The following is an 18,409-nucleotide window of genomic DNA, read 5'->3' as shown; positions in this document are numbered from 1 at the left end:
TTCCTTACCTTTCTTCAGATGTAAAGTTGAAGTAAGTATTTAAAAGCATCTTTTTATGATGTAGGCTATTTTATTGTTTTAAAGAGTGTTTAAAAGAGTGTTAAAGAGTGTTTAATGTTGAGCGTCTGTTTCTGTTTCAGGGAGTGGCTTAGCTTACTGCTAATCAAAACTTGTCTGTCGGTAAGACTGTAAATATTGATTGTGTAAACGGTGAGGACGGCCCCTCTTGGGCGCGTCACGGTCGTCAGAAATCCTCCAAATCGTCCCCAGCACAGGAAAGTCCTCCATGTCCAATCAGAGCTGGAGGGCGGTGATAGAGGAGCTCAGAGCTGAGTAAAGACCTGCAGCTCCGCGGATACAAAGCCAGCTCGCTGCTCACTGTGTGTGTTTCTGTGTGGAAGAGAGATGGAGACGACCCGGGACAAAGTGCAGAGGAAACCTGTCCGCGTCATAGCTGCAGTCTGCAACGACATGGGCATCGGGAAAGACGGGAAACTGCCGTGGACTTTACCGTAAGACTGGAACTACAACCCTTAAACACTTTAACAGTGAACGAAGGCGGAAGCTGCTGTGCTGTTTAACTCTAAAAAAAAAGAAGCTTTTTAACGAGGATAGAAAGACTCTTTAGAGAAACAGCTGGAACAAGCTCTGGTGGGAGTTTCAACTTAGTTTCAAGAATATCTGTTAATGTAGGCCTACATTAACAGATATTCTGTTATTTATTGGAGTTCAGCACACAATCGGCAGCAAGTAGCTATACATTTACATTTTTAAAACGGAGCCAGGAGAAGCTTCAGTTTTGATGCATATACGGACAGTGGACCTTATCGCTCCCCCCCCCCCCCCCCCCCCCCCCCCCCTCTCTCTCTCTCTCTCTCTCTCTTTTGCTCTGAAGCTGATGTGATTCTGCTCTCTTTTGCCGTCTTAACACTCCGCAGGCGCGCGCCTGCACTCTCTCCCCCGCTCTCTCTCTCAGGCACGCAGCAATTTTATGAATAAATGAAAAATTAAATGAGAACAGGTCAGAAATATACTTGGGCCCAGGTATCGTGTATTAGTGGGAAACACTGGAGACTAAATATTTCCAAACAGGTTGTTGGTATAAAGTTGTCATTTTTATTGTTCTGCACTTTTGTGTGGAAGTTCTAGCGCTAGCCCTTAGTAGGCCTACAGTGTGGCTGCCAGCAGTCAATAATAAATAATATTATTTTTATGAATTAATTTGCCTCTTGCATGAAATGTGTGTAGAAATAGTCCTACAGTGTATTTTAACGTCTACCATAATGGTGGTACTTGGAGAGCCAAATATTTTCGGAGGTGGTCCGCAGTCTCCACTGCACTAGACCATGGGTTCCCAACCTGTGACCGGGGGTGCTATAGATCTCTTAGGGGTGGGGGGTGCAGGGCTTTGACAGGTCTGAGGTTGTCAAAATTAGATTTGCACTCATTACTGTAAAACTCAGAATATAAGTCGCAGTCTGTTTTTGGGGGGTCTCTAATAGTTAAAAAAGGTTTAAACTGTCGTCCTACTTCTGATTTTCACTGCTCTCGGTGAAGTCTACAACATACAGCTTCTGTGCTGCTGTGTCACTCTTTTAGTATCGTCTGTTTTCACTTTGAAGAGTTTGCACTCCTACTAGCTACAGTATGGTAGATGAGCTCTCAGCCTATGGTGAAAGTGCCAACAGCCTGGGAGTCATGCTGCCCACCTTCGCCTCACTGTGTATTCCCGCAGCTTGCAAGCAACAATGGAACTTTAATTGATTTTGGCGACCTATTGTGGACAAAGTAGGCGGGCCTTATGATCTTTGTTTATCCTGCTTATAAGTGTTTCCTGAGGAATTATCTCATCACTCACTGAGAGTCTTTGCTGTGCTGACAGACGTTAAAGTAACTATTATTAAAGGCTTTCTTCTCGCTCAGTCTCATGTTACAACAATGACAAGTCCTGGTTCACAGCTAAATTCACAGTTTAGCTGTTCAGGCAGAAGAAGAAGGAGGCATTTAAGAGTGGGGACAGGGATAGTTTTAAAGAGGCTAAATACACCTTCAGCAGGGCGGTGAGAGAAGCTAAGTTTCTTTACTCAACTACAACAACAGTTCTCAGAGAAAGATGCTGGCTCAGTCTGGAAGGGTCTCAGACAGCTCTCCAGCTACGAGCCTTAAAGAGCCCATATTATGCCCTTTTTGGGTTCGTATATTTAATCTATGTACCTACTTTTGTACGTTCACAATAGCTAAAGTCCGAAAAAAGTGTCTGTTTTCATGTACTGCTCCTCCTTGCTCCCTCTACGCTCTGAGTCCGTCAGCTACGCTCTGTTGAGCCCCCACTGTTAGACTCCACGTGGGCCAAGTCTGCTCTGATTGGTCTGCTGATCCGCTCTGTCGTTATTGGTCAGTTGCTCAGCACGCGTCTCGGAAATTTCAACATGAGCTGCTGGGCTTGCCACAACGAGCCAATGGGCTTAGATCAGTGATCTCACACTGACAATGACGTTGGACTGACAAATTTTGGGGGGCTAGAACCGAGTGTTACATGCAGCTAATGCTACAGCTAACAGGAGGACGTAGGAGAAGCCGCGTTTCCGCGGACTTTGAATTTTTGCACATAGATGTGCCTAAACATGCACAGGACACTTGGAAAACACTCTAAAGGGCATATACAACCAGAAAAAGCTCTCTACAATGTTTAGAATTTGGACCGCAGTACCGATTTTAAACACTAAATGTCAGAGTTACAAATGAATCCTTCAATGTTTCATCAACTTTGTGATGAAACATTAAAAAAGATTCAGACGTCACTTGCAGCATCAACAGCAGCACGGTAGTCTGTATAGGCGACAGGTTGAATATGCTGAAAAAATGTGTCCTTGAATTTAAGCTGTGAGCCGCCTTCGGGGTGATTTGTTGTTGTTTTAACGTTTAAATCGTTTTTCTTTCAGGTCAGAGTTCCAGTACTTCCTGAACACAGTCACACGGGTCTCCAAACCAGGTATCTGTCTGTTCGACATCTGTGAAACACTGGAGCCTAAACCGAGTTTACATCTCAGTATTGTGCAACACATTATATCCTCACTTTGCTAAATATTGAAAAAGTCTACAACAGATTGATTTAATCGATCAGTATCGTGCCAAATCAGGGAATATCTATTCAAGTTAAATATGGCAGATGTTAAGGGACAATTAGGAAGTAATCAAATATATTTTACAACCACAGATTATCCAGGACTATATCATTGCTGTATGTCTGAGTGTATTATTAGAGATTCTTCTTATGAGGGGTCAATGTACTCAAATTGATTTTTGCCTGAATAACACAAGGAACCTCTATTTTTAGGTATATGACTCATTTGGTCAGCCATAATTAGACATTCACACTTCTTTAATTTATCTCCAAACAGTGTCTTACATCAGGATATGCATTTATAAAGGCTGTCAGACAATTAAACATTTTAATGCTGATTAATCACATTTTTAATCCATTATTTCAAATTTAAAAATAACATTTTTTAGGCTTTTATTTTGAACATTTGTCCTGTTTTTAGCTGAGAGTAGTTTACTTGCTGTGTGCTTTTATTTTGAAATAAAGTAAAGTAAGGAATGGTAACAAAGGTCATAAGGTGGATATTACTTTGGACTCGTCAGCTGAGCTGTCTGAGAGTTTGTTAAAGTGAAATGAGACATTCAAAGATGCAGCAGTGTCCTTCTTTTACATCACTGAGACTACAGGGAGACACTGAGGACGACTATCTACGGTGAGCCTGAAGGGACAAAATAGTGTGAGATTAATCGCCATTAAAAGATAATTATTGCATTAATATCAGACCTTAATTAGTTGTGATTAACTAGTTAAAAGCAGGGTTGGTCATTTTCAAAAGACTAGCATGATTTTTAAAGTAGCATTCCCGCAGTGCTCCGCCTTTCACATATTTGGTTCTGACTGTTTCAGAAAAGATGAATCTGATGGTGTGGGGCAAACTGTGCTGGTACTCCAACCCAGAAACTCTGTTCCCAGTGGCCAATAACCTGCACGTGGTGCTGAGTACGACACTAAAGTAAGCACACACACACACACACACAGATACGGTTCTGTTTTCATTGCCATTTCTCCGTTACATTCTCACAAACGTTTCTCCTCTCGCAGCAAGGTTCCAGACCAGGCCCACTTCCTGTGTCAGGACTTTGAGAGTGCCATCCTCCTCACCACCCGGCCCCACCTCACTGACCTCATAGAGACCATCTGGGTTGTTGGGGGGACGCAGGTCTACAAGGTAAACATGGACTGAGTCTCTCAAGCCATTTTCACATCTGCACTCCTAAAATGAGGAATCCTCCTGACCTTCACACCTCACAGCGGGAGACTATCCCTGTCAGGGGGGGGTTCTTAATTCTGTGGATTTGTTTTTGAGTCCTTTAAGATGGTGGAGGCTTCAGGATCATGTAGTGATCCACTCTGACTCCTCAGAAGTTGTATTATAAGATACAGAATTCTAGTGTTATAGTAGTATACACTGAATATAGAACAGATCGATTTTTAACTCTGTTCATGTGTTTATGTTGTGGTCTGTGCTCAGGAGGCGTTGAATCACCCGTGGTGTGACCTGCTGTACCTGACGGACATCATGGCCGACTTCGACTGTGACGTTTTCTTCCCTGCGTTCGACAGAGGACTCTTTAAAGAGCAGGAAGGGTTCGTGTTCACCTCTCCTCTCTCGTCTGCACACATTTCTCTACCTCAGAGATCAAACATGTCAGACCTTCGTCTCTGTGAACATCCTAGTTACCCGTCACACTGTCTACTCATCGTCTTAAAAATCAGGGTGGGACGTCTACAAGCACCTGGACTCTGGTTCAAAGCTGCTCTCCGCGTGCAAACATTACAGATGAAATATTAAAGTGATGATAACATGCCTGACGTAGACAGAAGGTCATCATTCAGGATGCTAAATGAAATATGTTGAATGGATATTCAATCTGTGGTTGCTGTGATGTTGTTTTAAAGTCGATTACGTCCACTGACTTCATTCTTACTTTGGTGAATTCTAATTTATTTTATGACTAAAGACAATAAATGATCGACTTACTAATGTTATAACTGATGTTATTCCTGGATTTATACGTCCTCTTTGTTTGTTTGTTTCCAAAACAGATTTCCAGGAGTACCAAGTAAAATCCAGGAGGAGAAGGGGGTCAAGTACAAATTCCGAGTTTTTAAGAAAGAGAGCGCTGACGTGGTGTGATGGAGATTCTCACTCTTTAACAAAGACTGTAAATATAAACATGAACTCTGAACACTGTGAGCATGGACACTTTAACAGCTCTCTGCTTGGTTTTGGTGCCTTTTATTCCTGGATTCATTTCTGCATCCCCGCAGTTTCCGAGACTTAGTAAAAAACAAATGATCCTCCACTCTCTGCTCTCAGCGTGTCAGTTTCAGCCTTCCCCCTCCTCCTTCTCCTCCCCCTCGTCCTCCTTGACCTCGTCCTCCACTCTCGACGTGTCAGTGTCAGCCTACGCCTTCCTCATCATCCTCTTCTGACTCTTCCTCCTCAACCTCCTCGTCCTCTCAGTGTGTCAGTGTCAGCCTTCGTCCTCCACCTTCTCCTCATCCTCCACCTCCTCCTCGTTGTCCTCCTCCTCAGAGACGCGGTGCAGGTGCTCAGAGAAAACGTCAGAGAAAGATTCAGAGATCGACGTAGATCACAGACGGATTGTTTGCAGATCTGATGATCTGAGCCTAAGACTCCGATTATGGACCAAATGTTTTAAATCTTATGGTAAAAATAAAAATAAATATGTTTGTCTTTTTAATGGAGACGAATCATTGTTTTGTTTTCTTATGGGAAAGAATTTGTGACTTTCTTTTTCATTTTCCTGAATGAGATTGTTATTCTTTAACCAATGCTGTGTATGTAATGATGTCGCCACTAGATGGAAACAAACACACACACACAAAGGCTTCGAGTGTCAAAACCTCCATCTTTTTTTGATGATTTTAAAGTTTTGTGATATTTTAGATATAACTGTGACGGTCACAGCATCTTCCTCCAGAAAACAAAATAAAAGATGATCATTAAAAAGGTCAAATGTGTAAGATATAAACACATAGTTGTAACACATGCTGGAATAAAAGACATCTATGGATGGATTTAAAAGTCACATATTCTATAAAATCCACTTCACCATGTTCCTCTAACATGTGTCCCTAATTCATCTACAAACCCCCCAATGATGAGAAAAGTCCATCCTCTCCGTCTTTAGCCTGCTCCACGTTTCAGAAAATGTGTGCTCAAACAGGCCGTTTGGAGATTTTCCCTTCATGACATCACAAAGGGCAGTAACCCCTCCCCCAGGTGGGTGACACTGAATGAACCAGCAGGTACATTGTGTGTGTGTGATGTAAGATTTAAAGCTACATACAGGGAGGACCTTCAGTTTGTGTTGATTTTGGCGCCCCTTGTGGACAAAGCTGGTGTGATCGTGTTGGGTTTAGGCCTAGTTCACTTGTAGGCGGGTATTTTTTAAACCTCCGTTTCAAAAAAGAATCCTGTCCACGCATGTTAAGTTCACAAAAACATCTATGGCCACATGTAGAAGCAAATGGGTCAAAAACGATGTCCTGACATCCATTCCTCTGATATGACCTTCTCATTTGAGAAAGTTGTCCATTCAGGCGCCTCTGCTCGTCAAATAGTGGGAGAGTAACTGTGTATGGAACTATGTAGCAGTCGTAAACCTAATAAATCCTAAAAAATATTCTCTGAGGATGAACTCTCTCTGTCTTCAGTCAGAAATATTTACAGCAGCAGCGCTTGTCTGCGTGTAAATTATGTCGTTAATTGAAGGTGTCGTCTGATTCCGCCGAGAAACGACCCATAAAAGCAGTTTGGTTATCAACCAGTGTCTGCTGGGAAATGAAAAAGGAGAATTGATGCTCACTCTTATTAACCTCTGCGGCTCGTCTGTGTGATTCAAGAGGACAAGAGGATTGTGGGTAAGAAATAGAGGTGACCTGAATGTGCACACCTGAAGCCTGCGGTCTACTGCCCACAGACTCCACCTGCTGAAGAAGAGACGATAGTGTCCCTGATGTGTGACCTGCAGAGTGTGGGGTGTGTGTGTGTTCTTCAGGTGGAGCTGCTGGAGGCTCTCAGGTGAGAACGTTTAAAGATAAACACGAGTCGAGCTTCGTCCACCTTCAGGTAAACTGTCTCTCCTCCAGCTGTAGTGATGAGAGGAGATGAGAGGAGGAGGCGTAAATAAAATGTATTATTAGAATTCTTAATACATTTATGCACCCTTACCTCCTCTTCCTCACACATCCTCCCACTCCTCTTCATCGTCCTCCCTCTCAAGCTTTCGCTCCTCTGCTCCTCCAACTTTATCCTTCCTCCTTTTCCTTTCCCTCCCCTCCTCTGTCATATCCTCTTCTTCCCCTCACCTTCTCTATTTCATCTCTTCTCCCACCTCGTCTCCTCCTTTACTCCTCCCTCTAACCTCCACCCCATTCCCTCCCCCTTTCCACCTCTATCCCTCCTTCTCCTCCCCATCCTCATTCTCTTCATCTCCGACTCTTCCCCTTCTCCTTTCCTCCTACTTTTCTTCTCTTCCTCTCCTCTCCCTCAACTTTTTCCCTTCCTCCTCCTCCTGTTCTTTCCATCTTCTCATCCCCCATCCCTCAACTCGTCTCCCACGCCTACCCCTTCCCCTCCTCTTCCTACTTCACCTCCTCTTCTCTCCTAGGCTTCCTCCTTTTGTCCTCTTCCTCCTCCTCTGCCACTATAAAAGCCCAACCTATATCCTCTTCCTCCCGCTGGTCACACTCCTCCTTTTCTCTCTTCCCCTTCGTCTTCCTCCTCCTCCCTCTGGTCACACTCGTCCTCTCTCCCGTCTTTGTTTTGACCCTGGTCGTCGTCGTTGTCAGTCGGATACAGAGTGACCCTGGAGGCTTAAGTTCCTCGTCTCATTAGCTGTAACGCTCACTCCCATTAAATAGAAGAAAAAATGTTTGAGGGCTTTTTCCGACTTTGAAACATTAAAAAATGTTCAGAAGGAGACGGAACATTTTCTAAATGGCCTCTCCTCCTTTAGACAAAGCTCTCTGAGAGTAGACATTGCCTTTATGGGCACTATAATAAAAGCAGCATACGTAGACTTTCAAACCTCCAGGACAACCAGACAAACCAGTAAGAGAGAGTCTACTCTATGTGAGATGAATGTCAGCAGATTTTCAGTTTCAGTGTTCAAACCACTTCAGATCTTTATTTTCATTCCTTCTTTAGTCTCGTCACGTAGAAGCTTTAGGAGATGATAATAAGAGTGACAGATCAGTTTCTTAGAAAGTGTCTCGTTAAATTAATAATAAACACCTCAGACAGTTCAGTCTCCTCTCTGCTATGAACTGTGTGTGAAATTAACTCAGAGCACAGGCTGCTTAGAAATCTGCTGTAAAAGCCTGGATTGAGTTCATTTATACTCAGTAATGCACACCGGTCATTCAGGCGTTTTCTACAAACTGGGATGAGTTCTCGTGTACAGAAGCCCTGAGTGGACATGCAGCGAATCATTTACTGTTGACATATCAACTTCGCTGTTACCGTGATGACGAGTTAGTTTCTCTAGAATTTCAGAAAACAACTCAAACTAGCAGCGTTGTTATCCAAAGATAATGACAAAAATTAGCTGATGTACTCGTTATCACATCAAACAGATTAATTCATCTGTATTCTACAATTTACTTAGCAGACGCTGTTATCCAAAGGGACGAAGATCAGTAAGAACGACACAAGCAAGGATCGAGAGAGGAGGAAACAACGACAGGAAGTGCAAATGATCAGCTTTAAGTCTGAGTGGACACACAGGTGCTGACAGGAAGTGATCAGAGACAGAGCTCAGGTGGTGACAGGAAGTGATCAGAGACAGAACTCAGGTGCTGACAGGAAGTGATCAGAGACAGAGCACAGGTGCTGACAGGAAGTGACCAGAGACAGAGCACAGGTGCTGACAGGAAGTGACCAGAGACAGAGCTCAGGTGCTGACAGGAAGTGACCAGAGACAGAGCACAGGTGCTGACAGGAAGTGACCAGAGGTGCTGACAGGTTAATATATCGTCATCAACAACAAATAGACAGTGAAGGTAAAGTCTATTCTGTCCTATGAATCTCACAAGAAAGCCAATGAAGAAACATCTGAATTCAAACCGTTCTTTACATCCTTTAAGGGCTGCATTCAGAGATTCTTCAGGTAAATCACGAATAAATAAACTATGAAATAAATATGATTCTGTCAAAAGGGATGTTTGACGTGAGTGTGACTTTATAGTGTGGGCACTTTAATGTGATATAATTTAGATGTACACAATCACGTGACCAGAAAACATTCAGTTTTGATTCATTCTTCTGTCAGTCGTCTCCTCTTAGAGGTGCGACCGGGTTGAAAAGCGGCCTCTCTCTGCGGATCTGAAGCCGTCCACAGCTCACCTCAAAGTCCTTCTTAGTGCCGTTTAAAACCTGCAGACTTCCTGTCCTTACGTCATATCCGTACGATCTCAGGCGCTGCATCCGATAGATGATGATCTGTGTGGTGAGCTCGAGCACGGTGGGGGTCTCTGTGATCTGAGACATGCTGACCCCGGCGCTGAGGAGGCCGTTAAAGCGCTCAGACAGGACCTCTTCGGGGTAGTAAAGCAGAGCGGGACAGCTGAGGACGGTGTCCCGTAGATCCTCCTCGGAGCAGCCCATGGCGTCCTGGGAGAAGGCCAGCGTGCGGCGCATGTTATCGGGGTTCAGCTCGGTGACGAAGCCTCTGAGTTTGGAGAGGAGGCGGAGCAGCTCGGCCGTGCTGAAGCCGCGGTCTCTGAGGAACAGCAGGTTCTGCCTCAGCGTGTCCGGAGGCTTCAGGAGGACAAACGGGTTCTGACTCAGCAGCTTCTGGAGCCAGATCCTCATGTTGGCGTCCTCGCCGCCCAGTTCTGTGTACGCCTGCTGCAGCGTCCGCACCATCAGCTGGTTCTGCTCCACCGGCCGGCTGAAGCTCAGTGGAGCGCTCGCCATCAGCTTGGTGACGATACGCTTGTTGAGGTTCAAGCTCTGGAAGAACGCAATGTTGTCCCGCTGGTTGTCATGGTGACTGGAGGAGGTGAAGAAAGAGGCGGGGAATTTCTCGATGATGCTGACCAGCTCCTTCTGGTTGGGGCACACGGACATCCACAGCTCCCTCTGAGCCTCCACCTGCTCCGGGCAGCAAAGGATAGACTCAGGGTGAAGCGCCAGGATCCGGGCGATGACCGAGCCGGACGCCCCCATGTCCCTCAGCAGGTCGGCCACCTCCTTAGTGTAGGCGGGGCTCTGATGCAGGACCCAGCTCTTCAGCTTACGGACCTTCTGGATGTCCACAGAGAGGTCGTAGAGCGCCTCCACCGTCTGCTGGTTCTCCGCCGCGCTCAGCGTCGCACATGGCCGCAGGATGGCGGGCAGAGCGGGGACACGCTGACACCGCAGGCACAGAGAGGACGCGATCAGACGAAACATCGAGGCGAGGCCCCCCCGACGCCGATCACCTGCAGGAGTAAGAGAAGAAGAAAATACAGCGTTTGGAAAAAGAAGGTAGCTAACATCAGTGCATCTTTAAAATACCAACTTATCGCCCTGAAGCAATGGAGAGAGCGAAAAATGGAACGAATCCTTGGTGTGGAGAAAAGGAAACCACAGCGCCTTGTTAAATAACCACCCGTCAGCTGATGGGAAATTAAACTAAATAGAAGAAACAATCCTCACACTGATGGTCTGTAAGTCGTATGGTGGCATCAGGATTCAGTTCAGCATGTTTCATATCCAGCTTAAACTCGCTCCCTGCGGTTCTTAAACTGATCTGACATTTGGAGAGACCTGGTCGAGATCTGGAAGGCCAGAAGTGAAGCTTTGAGAGTCATGTGCCTCTATGAGGACACGACACTGACAGTCATGGTCATCACAATCAAGTTTGTTCCGCTGTTCACATGAAGATCATGCAGAACAACAATATCTTCCTCCCATTATTCACAGCCCAAGGAAGTTTCCGGGGACCGACCTGTAAACCAGACACTTAAATCCTCTTCGATTTTAAGCAGTGTTAATTGTTCTCTTGCATGTTCCACCAGAAACCTCCCACATGTGTACACTGATTAAATCTGTTCTTTGAAACAGCGATGTTTCCTCCACTCAGAAGAACAACTTGTCCCTGTGCATTGCCTGTCAGCACCTGTTCGTCTGCACTGCCTGACGTTGTTTCCTCCTCTCTGGATCCTTGCTTCTGTTGCAATTACTCTCTGATGTTCATTTATGTTTGGATAAAAGCGTCTGATAAGTGAATTTCTGTTTATGTGTGGATGTGTTTTTCTATTATTGTTGATTCTCGTGGAAGATGCTGAATGTCAGCACTTTGAGCCCAAGAGGACAATAAAGTGTATCGTGTCGTTTGCTTTTAGGGATGTGTTGGTATGTAGAATAAAAAATATACAGTGTGAAATGTAATGTTTGACGATTTCTGATTTCTGCTTATTGGACTGAAGCTCTACCTGTTTTAAAAACACACCTGTGCAGAATCTTGTATCACAAACCTGATGAAGCCGTGCAGGTAAATCTTCTCATTTGCAGTGAAGATGATGTTTCCTGCCATCACCTGATCACCTGATCACCTGTACATGAATTTTAATGTATGAGATGTTTTTGTAAGTATTGTTTAAATAAAGTTTATAAAAAGTATTCAACCCAAATAAAACCTCTTGTGGAGAAAAAAAAATGTTTTGTAGCTCGTTTGCAGCACGAACAGATAAAAGCAGTCCCCGCCACACCCTCGGCCTCACGAAACATCGCGATATTTCAGCCCGTGATAAACGTTACTGTTAGTTACTGTAACCAGAGGTGTAAATATATAAAAAGTTACACAAGGAGGCTCAAATCTGTATTAGAAATGTGTTTACCTTTAGCAGCGGTCAGAGGAAGTGACGTATTATTGTGAAACGGCTTTCTTCTTCTACCGCCGGCTTGTGTTGTCTCGTGCGCCACAACGCCACTCAGAGGTGGTGATGGACACTACAACACAGCACAGCTCAGACTTCATTCATGACAATTTAAGTCAAGTTAATATGTATTTTTTGTCCTTTTTAAACAAATACAAGAACGCAGGGAGATGACGCGTGTTTCTTGTTGTGTTTCTGTTTTATTCCCCCCTCTTTCTCTCTCTCTCCCCCTCATTTGCTCCTCAGTCTGCTCCTGTTCTTCAGTCTGTGTGCAGCTAATGAACTCACCTGCTGCTGATGAGCAATCAAGGCCTCAGCATAGAAAGAAGGAGCACCAGGACTTTGTCGATCAGGACAGGGATCGTGTGTGGAAGAGAAAGCGGAAAATACTTCCAGAGTGGAAGAAAGGTGTTGCACGTTGCTCTCAAGCATTTCTTCTTCTTAATTGCTCACACCTCAGGCTGTTTTAAGACTCCTGACAAACCGTTACACCGCACCTGTCTGTCAATCAGGTCAGCTACACGCCTTTTTGTGAATCACTCTTATCCTTCATCAAATCAAAACTGTTGAGTCATCAACACATTGATCGAGACATGAGATAATCAGACCGGTTTGTTTTTTGAACCAGGCTGTAAACATGTTAATCTCTGCTGTAAAAACAGGCTTTTTAGAATGGGTGTTTATGTGACTTCCTGTGCTTCTGCAGTCAGCCTCTAGTGGACACTCAATGAACTGCAGGATTTTACACTTCAGCATCGGCTTCATGTTTCAACACCGGAGGTTGCAGCTTGATTCAAACATGCATCTGTTAGAGGGGAATGCCACGGCAGAAACAACCTTGTCTACCTCAGTTTTTTTCTGCTGGATTCATCTTTACACATTATACATATTACATACAGAGTAAATATATATTATACACAGTTAATATGACACAGGAGTTAAAATAAAAAAGGTTATTTGATTTGTGTTTTTGCTCAGATTGACTTCACTGCTGTCCTCTTTTCAAACTTCTGTTTTGCTTGCAGCACATATGTCTAATAATGAAATCATTTTTTGGAGTCTGGGTTTCAAACAGCAGTTGGTGCGTCTCCGCAGCCTGCAGCATACGGGGCCCTGATGAGTGTAATCAGCAGCGGGCTGAATTGGAGCGAACACACAGAGAGTTTTCTCACAGTCGGTGCTTAATCATGACTCCTGATCACCGGCTCTGCAAGCTGTTCGCTCTGCAGCACGAGGCTGCTGCAGCTGAGCGAGGCCGGGTTCATCATAGTTTATGTAGCAGTAAACAGATGAGACGCCTCAGAGGAGAGCAGGTTCTTTCTTCTCTTAATACCCGTCATGTTGACAGAAGTGAGCGTGTCATCAGAAGCACTTCTTGTTAACAGTTTGTGTTTTTCAGACGCACAAAGAGAGACGCTGATTTGTTTTTTAAGAGTCTCACGCGAATCAAGTTTCTTTCTCATGGATGAACGATAATGAAACAACATGTGGGCCTGCAGAGTACACATAGTCGTTCACACCTCTGCTACTTTCAGTCCACCCAGTAACGGTCTCCATGGCTTCTTATAAGGGTTTGTGCAAAGTCACGCAATCAAAATCTACCCTCAGCAACATTACTGCTGTCGTTCTGCAGGAAGCAGGAACTAAAAACATACGCAGGGATCAAAATGCACACACACACACACACACACACACACACACACACACACACAGAGGAATCCAGGTTACAGTAAAGATTAGAGAACAACACGAGCAAACACATGATTGGTAACCACATGTAGAGAAACTCAACATGCATGTCTCACTTTATACTGAATAAAGTCATAGACGGATGAAATGTCTGCACAAATAACAACTATGAGTCAAAAATATTCTTCATGTAGTGTTTGGAGAACATTTCTCCATTTTGTCTTCAGCTTGAGAAACTCTTCATGTTAAAAGCCCTCCTCACAGTTTTACACCTGAGGAGCTATTTTAAGGGCTAAGACTCTTTATGAATAACTTTCATCTTTACAAGGATCTAGTCTGAACGTTGAGGGGAAATTCTTAGAAAATGACCTGATTCTAGATTTTTGTCACCAGGAGCAACTTTTAGTACTTAGGAGGCTTTGTGAATATGGCCCCTGATATTTCCACTCTGAGCGTCATGTGTGAACACAAACATCTGAATGTCTCTCTCTTCACCCGGAGGTTCTCCTCCAGCCTCCTCGTATTTATTCAGAGTCAGAGTGAGCTGATGTGAGAACACAGCAGGATATAATCAGGAGAATTCACCTGGAGCGAGTGGGGGGGGGGGGGGGGGGGGGGGGGGGGGGGGGGGGGGGGGGTGACGCTTATTCTCTGTGATCGCTGCACGACCATAGACTGTCTGCACGCCACCTCTACTATCTCTGTGCTCTAATGAACCTGCTGCATTATGTTTCCTGTTCTCCAGTATGTTCTTCTCCACTCTTTAGTTGTGTGAACGGGTTTACACGTAGCATTAAAGACACATATTCTCATTATAGCGTCGTATATAGAGGACTCTGTTGCTATGCTGCGTGCCCCCCCCCCCCCCCCCTCGAGATATTATTTTTTGTGGATATGGCATTTCTCTTCACTGTGAAATGTAGGAACCTGGTTTGAACCTTGAATGTAACGAGAAACTTCAGACTGTGTCCTGGTTTCTGTGATTAAAGTCGTCTTTGTGTCGTTAACAGGTCGGAGCTCAGCTTACAGCATCTCACTTTCTTAACAACTGCTTAATGTGACTCCAGACGAGCTGGAAATCAAACACAATAAAAGTGAGCAGGACACAGAAACAGATGAAACTGATCCTTCTCCATTCAGTGTCTGTCGAAGCACTTTGTTAACCTGTGTTAACAAAGGTGCAATATAAATAGATTAGTTTGCACAGCATGGTGCCGTGTATTTTGCAAAGAAGTTATCATGCTTGCCCAAACAGAATTTCCCCAGAAAAAGAAGAATGTGCACGTTAACACTCCCTCAAACTGCACAGTGACTGAACACACCCACAGCTGAGTGAAACCAGTCCAACAATAACTATATAAATAATAAGTTGATAATTAACCAGGAGAATGACTTTTTGTTTTTATGTTCTTAGATTTAGTTTCATCTTGTTGGTTTACACTTCTTCATATGACTTCATAAATGACTCAAGCAACTTCTACTCCTGTCACTCATGTTAAGTTGACGTGTGTGTGCATGTGGGTAGGAGTGTGTGCGCATGTGGGTAGGAGTGTGTGCGCATGTGGGTAGGAGTGTGTGTGCATGTTGATAGGAGTGTGTGTGTAGTTTTGAAAGAAGAATGTGGAAGAGGAGGAAACTGAGATTAGCAGGGGGCGGACCTTTAGTGACAAACTGCAGCAGACTAACTGAGAAAGTCAGAGTGTGACAGGCACATGGCCCAGGACAGACACACAACATGAGCAGGATGAGGTTTCTGGGCTTTCTGCTCCTCGTCTTCTTCCTTCAGGCCAGCAGTGAGGAGCCTCTGTTCAGAGCAGTGGACAGTGTCATCGAGCTGGGTTACTGCTTCGGTGTGGATTATATTGTTGTTTACAGATCTGTTCCAGAGGGAGACCAGCTGCTCAGAAACTCCTCAGCTGACAACATGACCATCACACCTCCTGCAGACCTGCAGGGCCGCATCCGCCTCAACATCGACCAGAACCTGCTGGGGCTGCAGATCAGCGATCTGACACACCTGGACTCAGGGACGTACAGGAGAGAGTGCTGGCAGAATGGCACACTCGCCAGCACGCACACACATCAGCTGTGTGTGTGTGACGAGGAGGTCGGCTCTACAGAGATCAACGAGAAGGAGGACGGAGAAATGACCGAGCTGCTGTGTAACCACACCTCCCTGGGTCAGGAGGGGACGACCGTGCGCTGGTACAAAGAAATGTTCCCGTCCTATAAGTTGACTCTGTTCCTGGACAGCGGCGTGTCTCTGGACCCCCTGCTGGACGAGCTGCAGGGCGTCGTGGAGGTCAGAGAGAGCGGGGCTTTTCTTCTGCTCAACAGCACTGTGTTGAAGAATAATCATCACTTTTTCTGTTTGGTGATCAGAGAGGAGAACTGTCTCAGCTTCCAGAACTTTTTTCTACCAGACCGCAGTGAGAGCAGGGACGTCTTCTCCTCGGTGGGGGACAAGGTGGTCCTAAAGTGCCCGTCTGAAGGGCACAACCAGCAGTGGGAGACCCCGCTGGGGAGACTGGATGTCAACAGCAAGAAGAACAAAGTCATGTTCATATCGTTCGGTAAGAAATCAAAGGACTTCTCGTTGGTGATTCCTGCAGCCTCTGATGATCACAGCGGAGATTATTCCTGCATCTCGTCTTCTCTCGAGGTTCAGTACTTGCTCGTTCTCTGCCCCAGAAAAGAATCAGAAGAAAAGGTTTTTAATGAAGGCGCAAAGGTTACGCTGAACTGTAACGTTAGCGATGAGAAATTTGAGAGTGTTCAGTGGTACCGCCTCGATCCATCAGGTGAACACAATCTCATCCATGACTCAAATGAAGACATGGTTCCCGTCCCTGCGGATCTGATTGGCCGGCTGACTCTGTCTGAGAACGACTCGTCGCTGAGTATCGCCCACCTGGATGGGAGAGACGTAGGCCTGTACTGGTGTGTCGTTTTAAGAGGCTCTGTGTTTGTGGAGGAGGATGATGATTACAAAGATGATTACGATGAGGACGTCACGGCTTCTTATGAGGTCATCGATGAGCTCGACTGGCAGGACACAAACAGGTGCATCTTCAAACAGGAGACGGTTCTATCTTTGAACAAGACAACATGGGACCGTGAAACTGGCCCCACACCTGCTGACGTGACCCCGCACGCTGTGGGGGCGGGGGTTGCAGGGCTGCTGGTGCTGTCTGTGGTTGCTGTTGCTGTAGTAGTGATTGCATTGAAGAGGAGGGCGAGGGCCTCACGGAAACCGAGCGACGGGGCCTCTCGCTCTGCGCAGGACATGAAACTGAACAAGGACCCTGGCTGCACTGAGAGTTTGACTCAGAATGATGAACATGTTGCTTAGCAGCTTTTGTAGAGGAGCTTCATGCTGCATTTTATACCAAATTGACATTAAGTCTGCTGTGAAATCTGCTCTTACATCACCTCCGCCCCCCTGCTGTTATGAAAAGAAGTGTTTATTCTTTCAGTTTCATGATGATGCTGTTTCTTTTCCTCTTCTTCACAGCTGCAAACAACAAATACATGAGTCAGTCATCAGTTTTATTTTCCCTTAGACGGTTAGGGCGCAGACAGAGAGTGCAGAGGTGAAGAGGTGTCAGTGTTTATGAGGCCTCATGCTGTGGTATGGCTGTAATGTGGCGTTAAACGATGACTAAAAACCAGTCAGGCTGCTCTGCTGTCATCAGACTGTTTGGTGCCAATCAGAGAGAGAGAGAGAGAGAGCGTAACGGCCAAATAGTCCCTGAAGCTCCCAAACAACAAAAAGTTACATCACTGTGACACAGAGTTTTCTCTCTGGTGCCCTCTGCCTTTATCACTGTATAACTTTCAACCTTTACTTTTATTAGGGGGCTCAAATACATTAGTTAAATACGTCTTTTTCTGCCGTTTGTTGCCGGTGCAAGACGTTCCACATACAAACTCGATGCTGTTAACAAATCAAACTATCAAGGCTAACAATGGAAACATCCTTTCCCGGTTCATTACATCCCCTCAAGGATCGCCCAGGATATCCTGCGACCGGTGCAGGACTCAATACTTTATCCGGTACGATCTCCATGTTCTAATGAACCTGCTGCATTATGTTTCCTGTTCTCCAGTATGTTCTTCTCCACTCTTTAGTTCACATTGAGATTCTGTTCAACTACATGTAGCATTGATATAAAGACAAATATCCTCACTGTGGTGTCAGCCTCTGTAGTTTTGTCCACCACTCCTGTCTGTGTCCTTCTTTATACATCACGTCCAGCCTCCTGAGACACCCCCCCCCCCCCCCCCCCCCCCCCCCCCCCCCCCTTCCTCCTGTCTGACAGAGAAAGTCTCCTTCTGTGAGAGACGTTTGAACAACGAGCTCAGGAAGATTTCAGAGTCCTCCTGACATATTCGAGAGATTCTCTCAGCAGTGCATGAGTGAAGAGCATTCATTTTAGGGGGCTGTTTGAGTGGGCACATGCAGCTCACTCTTCAGTGGTTTTTATGAATGTGTATTTTAGGGCTGTTGTTGTGGTGTTCTGAAAAGATTGATTTTTTTGTGTGCATTCCTGAAAAGATCAGGATGATCCAGGCCTTTAGGCTGCATGTTTGATTTGTATCTCATCAAAGAGAATCAAAAGAACCGTTTCCAGCTGGCTCTGCCTCTCTGAAGCGCCCAAAGGGCTGAGATGTAAAAAAAAAGAAAAGAAAAAAGAAAAGCAAAACAGAACAAACAGAACA

At 45.2% G+C, this 18,409-nt stretch overlaps 2 protein-coding genes across 4 annotated transcripts; one reads left to right on the top strand and one right to left on the bottom strand.

The window, feature by feature from the left end:
* The first annotated feature begins 252 nt into the window (after positions 1-252).
* On the top strand, positions 253-5,809 carry zgc:153031. 2 transcript variants are annotated; one of them, XR_009672976.1, is made up of 7 exons: positions 253-512; positions 2,943-2,992; positions 3,950-4,055; positions 4,145-4,271; positions 4,575-4,690; positions 5,150-5,503; positions 5,571-5,809. XR_009672976.1 is itself a non-coding variant. In XM_061036622.1 (6 exons), exons 1-6 carry the CDS (start codon positions 406-408, stop codon positions 5,238-5,240), a joined length of 597 nt encoding a protein of 198 aa, XP_060892605.1. In that variant the 5' UTR covers positions 253-405; the 3' UTR covers positions 5,241-5,809. The 2 variants fall into 2 exon arrangements, 1 of the variants encoding a protein (XP_060892605.1); XM_061036622.1 differs by having other exon boundaries at positions 5,150-5,809.
* Positions 5,810-9,310: 3,501 nt separating this feature from the next.
* On the bottom strand, positions 9,311-12,043 carry mterf2 (mitochondrial transcription termination factor 2). 2 transcript variants are annotated; one of them, XM_061036620.1, is made up of 2 exons: positions 11,960-12,043; positions 9,311-10,558 (listed from the first exon to the last, which is right to left on the bottom strand). In XM_061036620.1, the coding sequence occupies exon 2, from the start codon at positions 10,527-10,529 to the stop codon at positions 9,402-9,404; it is 1,128 nt and encodes a 375-aa protein (XP_060892603.1). In that variant the 5' UTR covers positions 10,530-10,558; positions 11,960-12,043; the 3' UTR covers positions 9,311-9,401. The 2 variants fall into 2 exon arrangements, with proteins under 2 accessions (XP_060892603.1, XP_060892602.1); XM_061036619.1 differs by lacking the exon at positions 11,960-12,043 and adding an exon at positions 11,597-11,946.
* Between the last annotated feature and the right edge of the window lie 6,366 nt (positions 12,044-18,409).

Source organism: Labrus mixtus, chromosome 4 (assembly GCF_963584025.1).
Source record: "Labrus mixtus chromosome 4, fLabMix1.1, whole genome shotgun sequence".
In the NCBI taxonomy this organism is placed as follows: Eukaryota; Metazoa; Chordata; class Actinopteri; order Labriformes; family Labridae; genus Labrus; species Labrus mixtus.
This window is presented reverse-complemented; position numbering and strand designations above follow the sequence as displayed.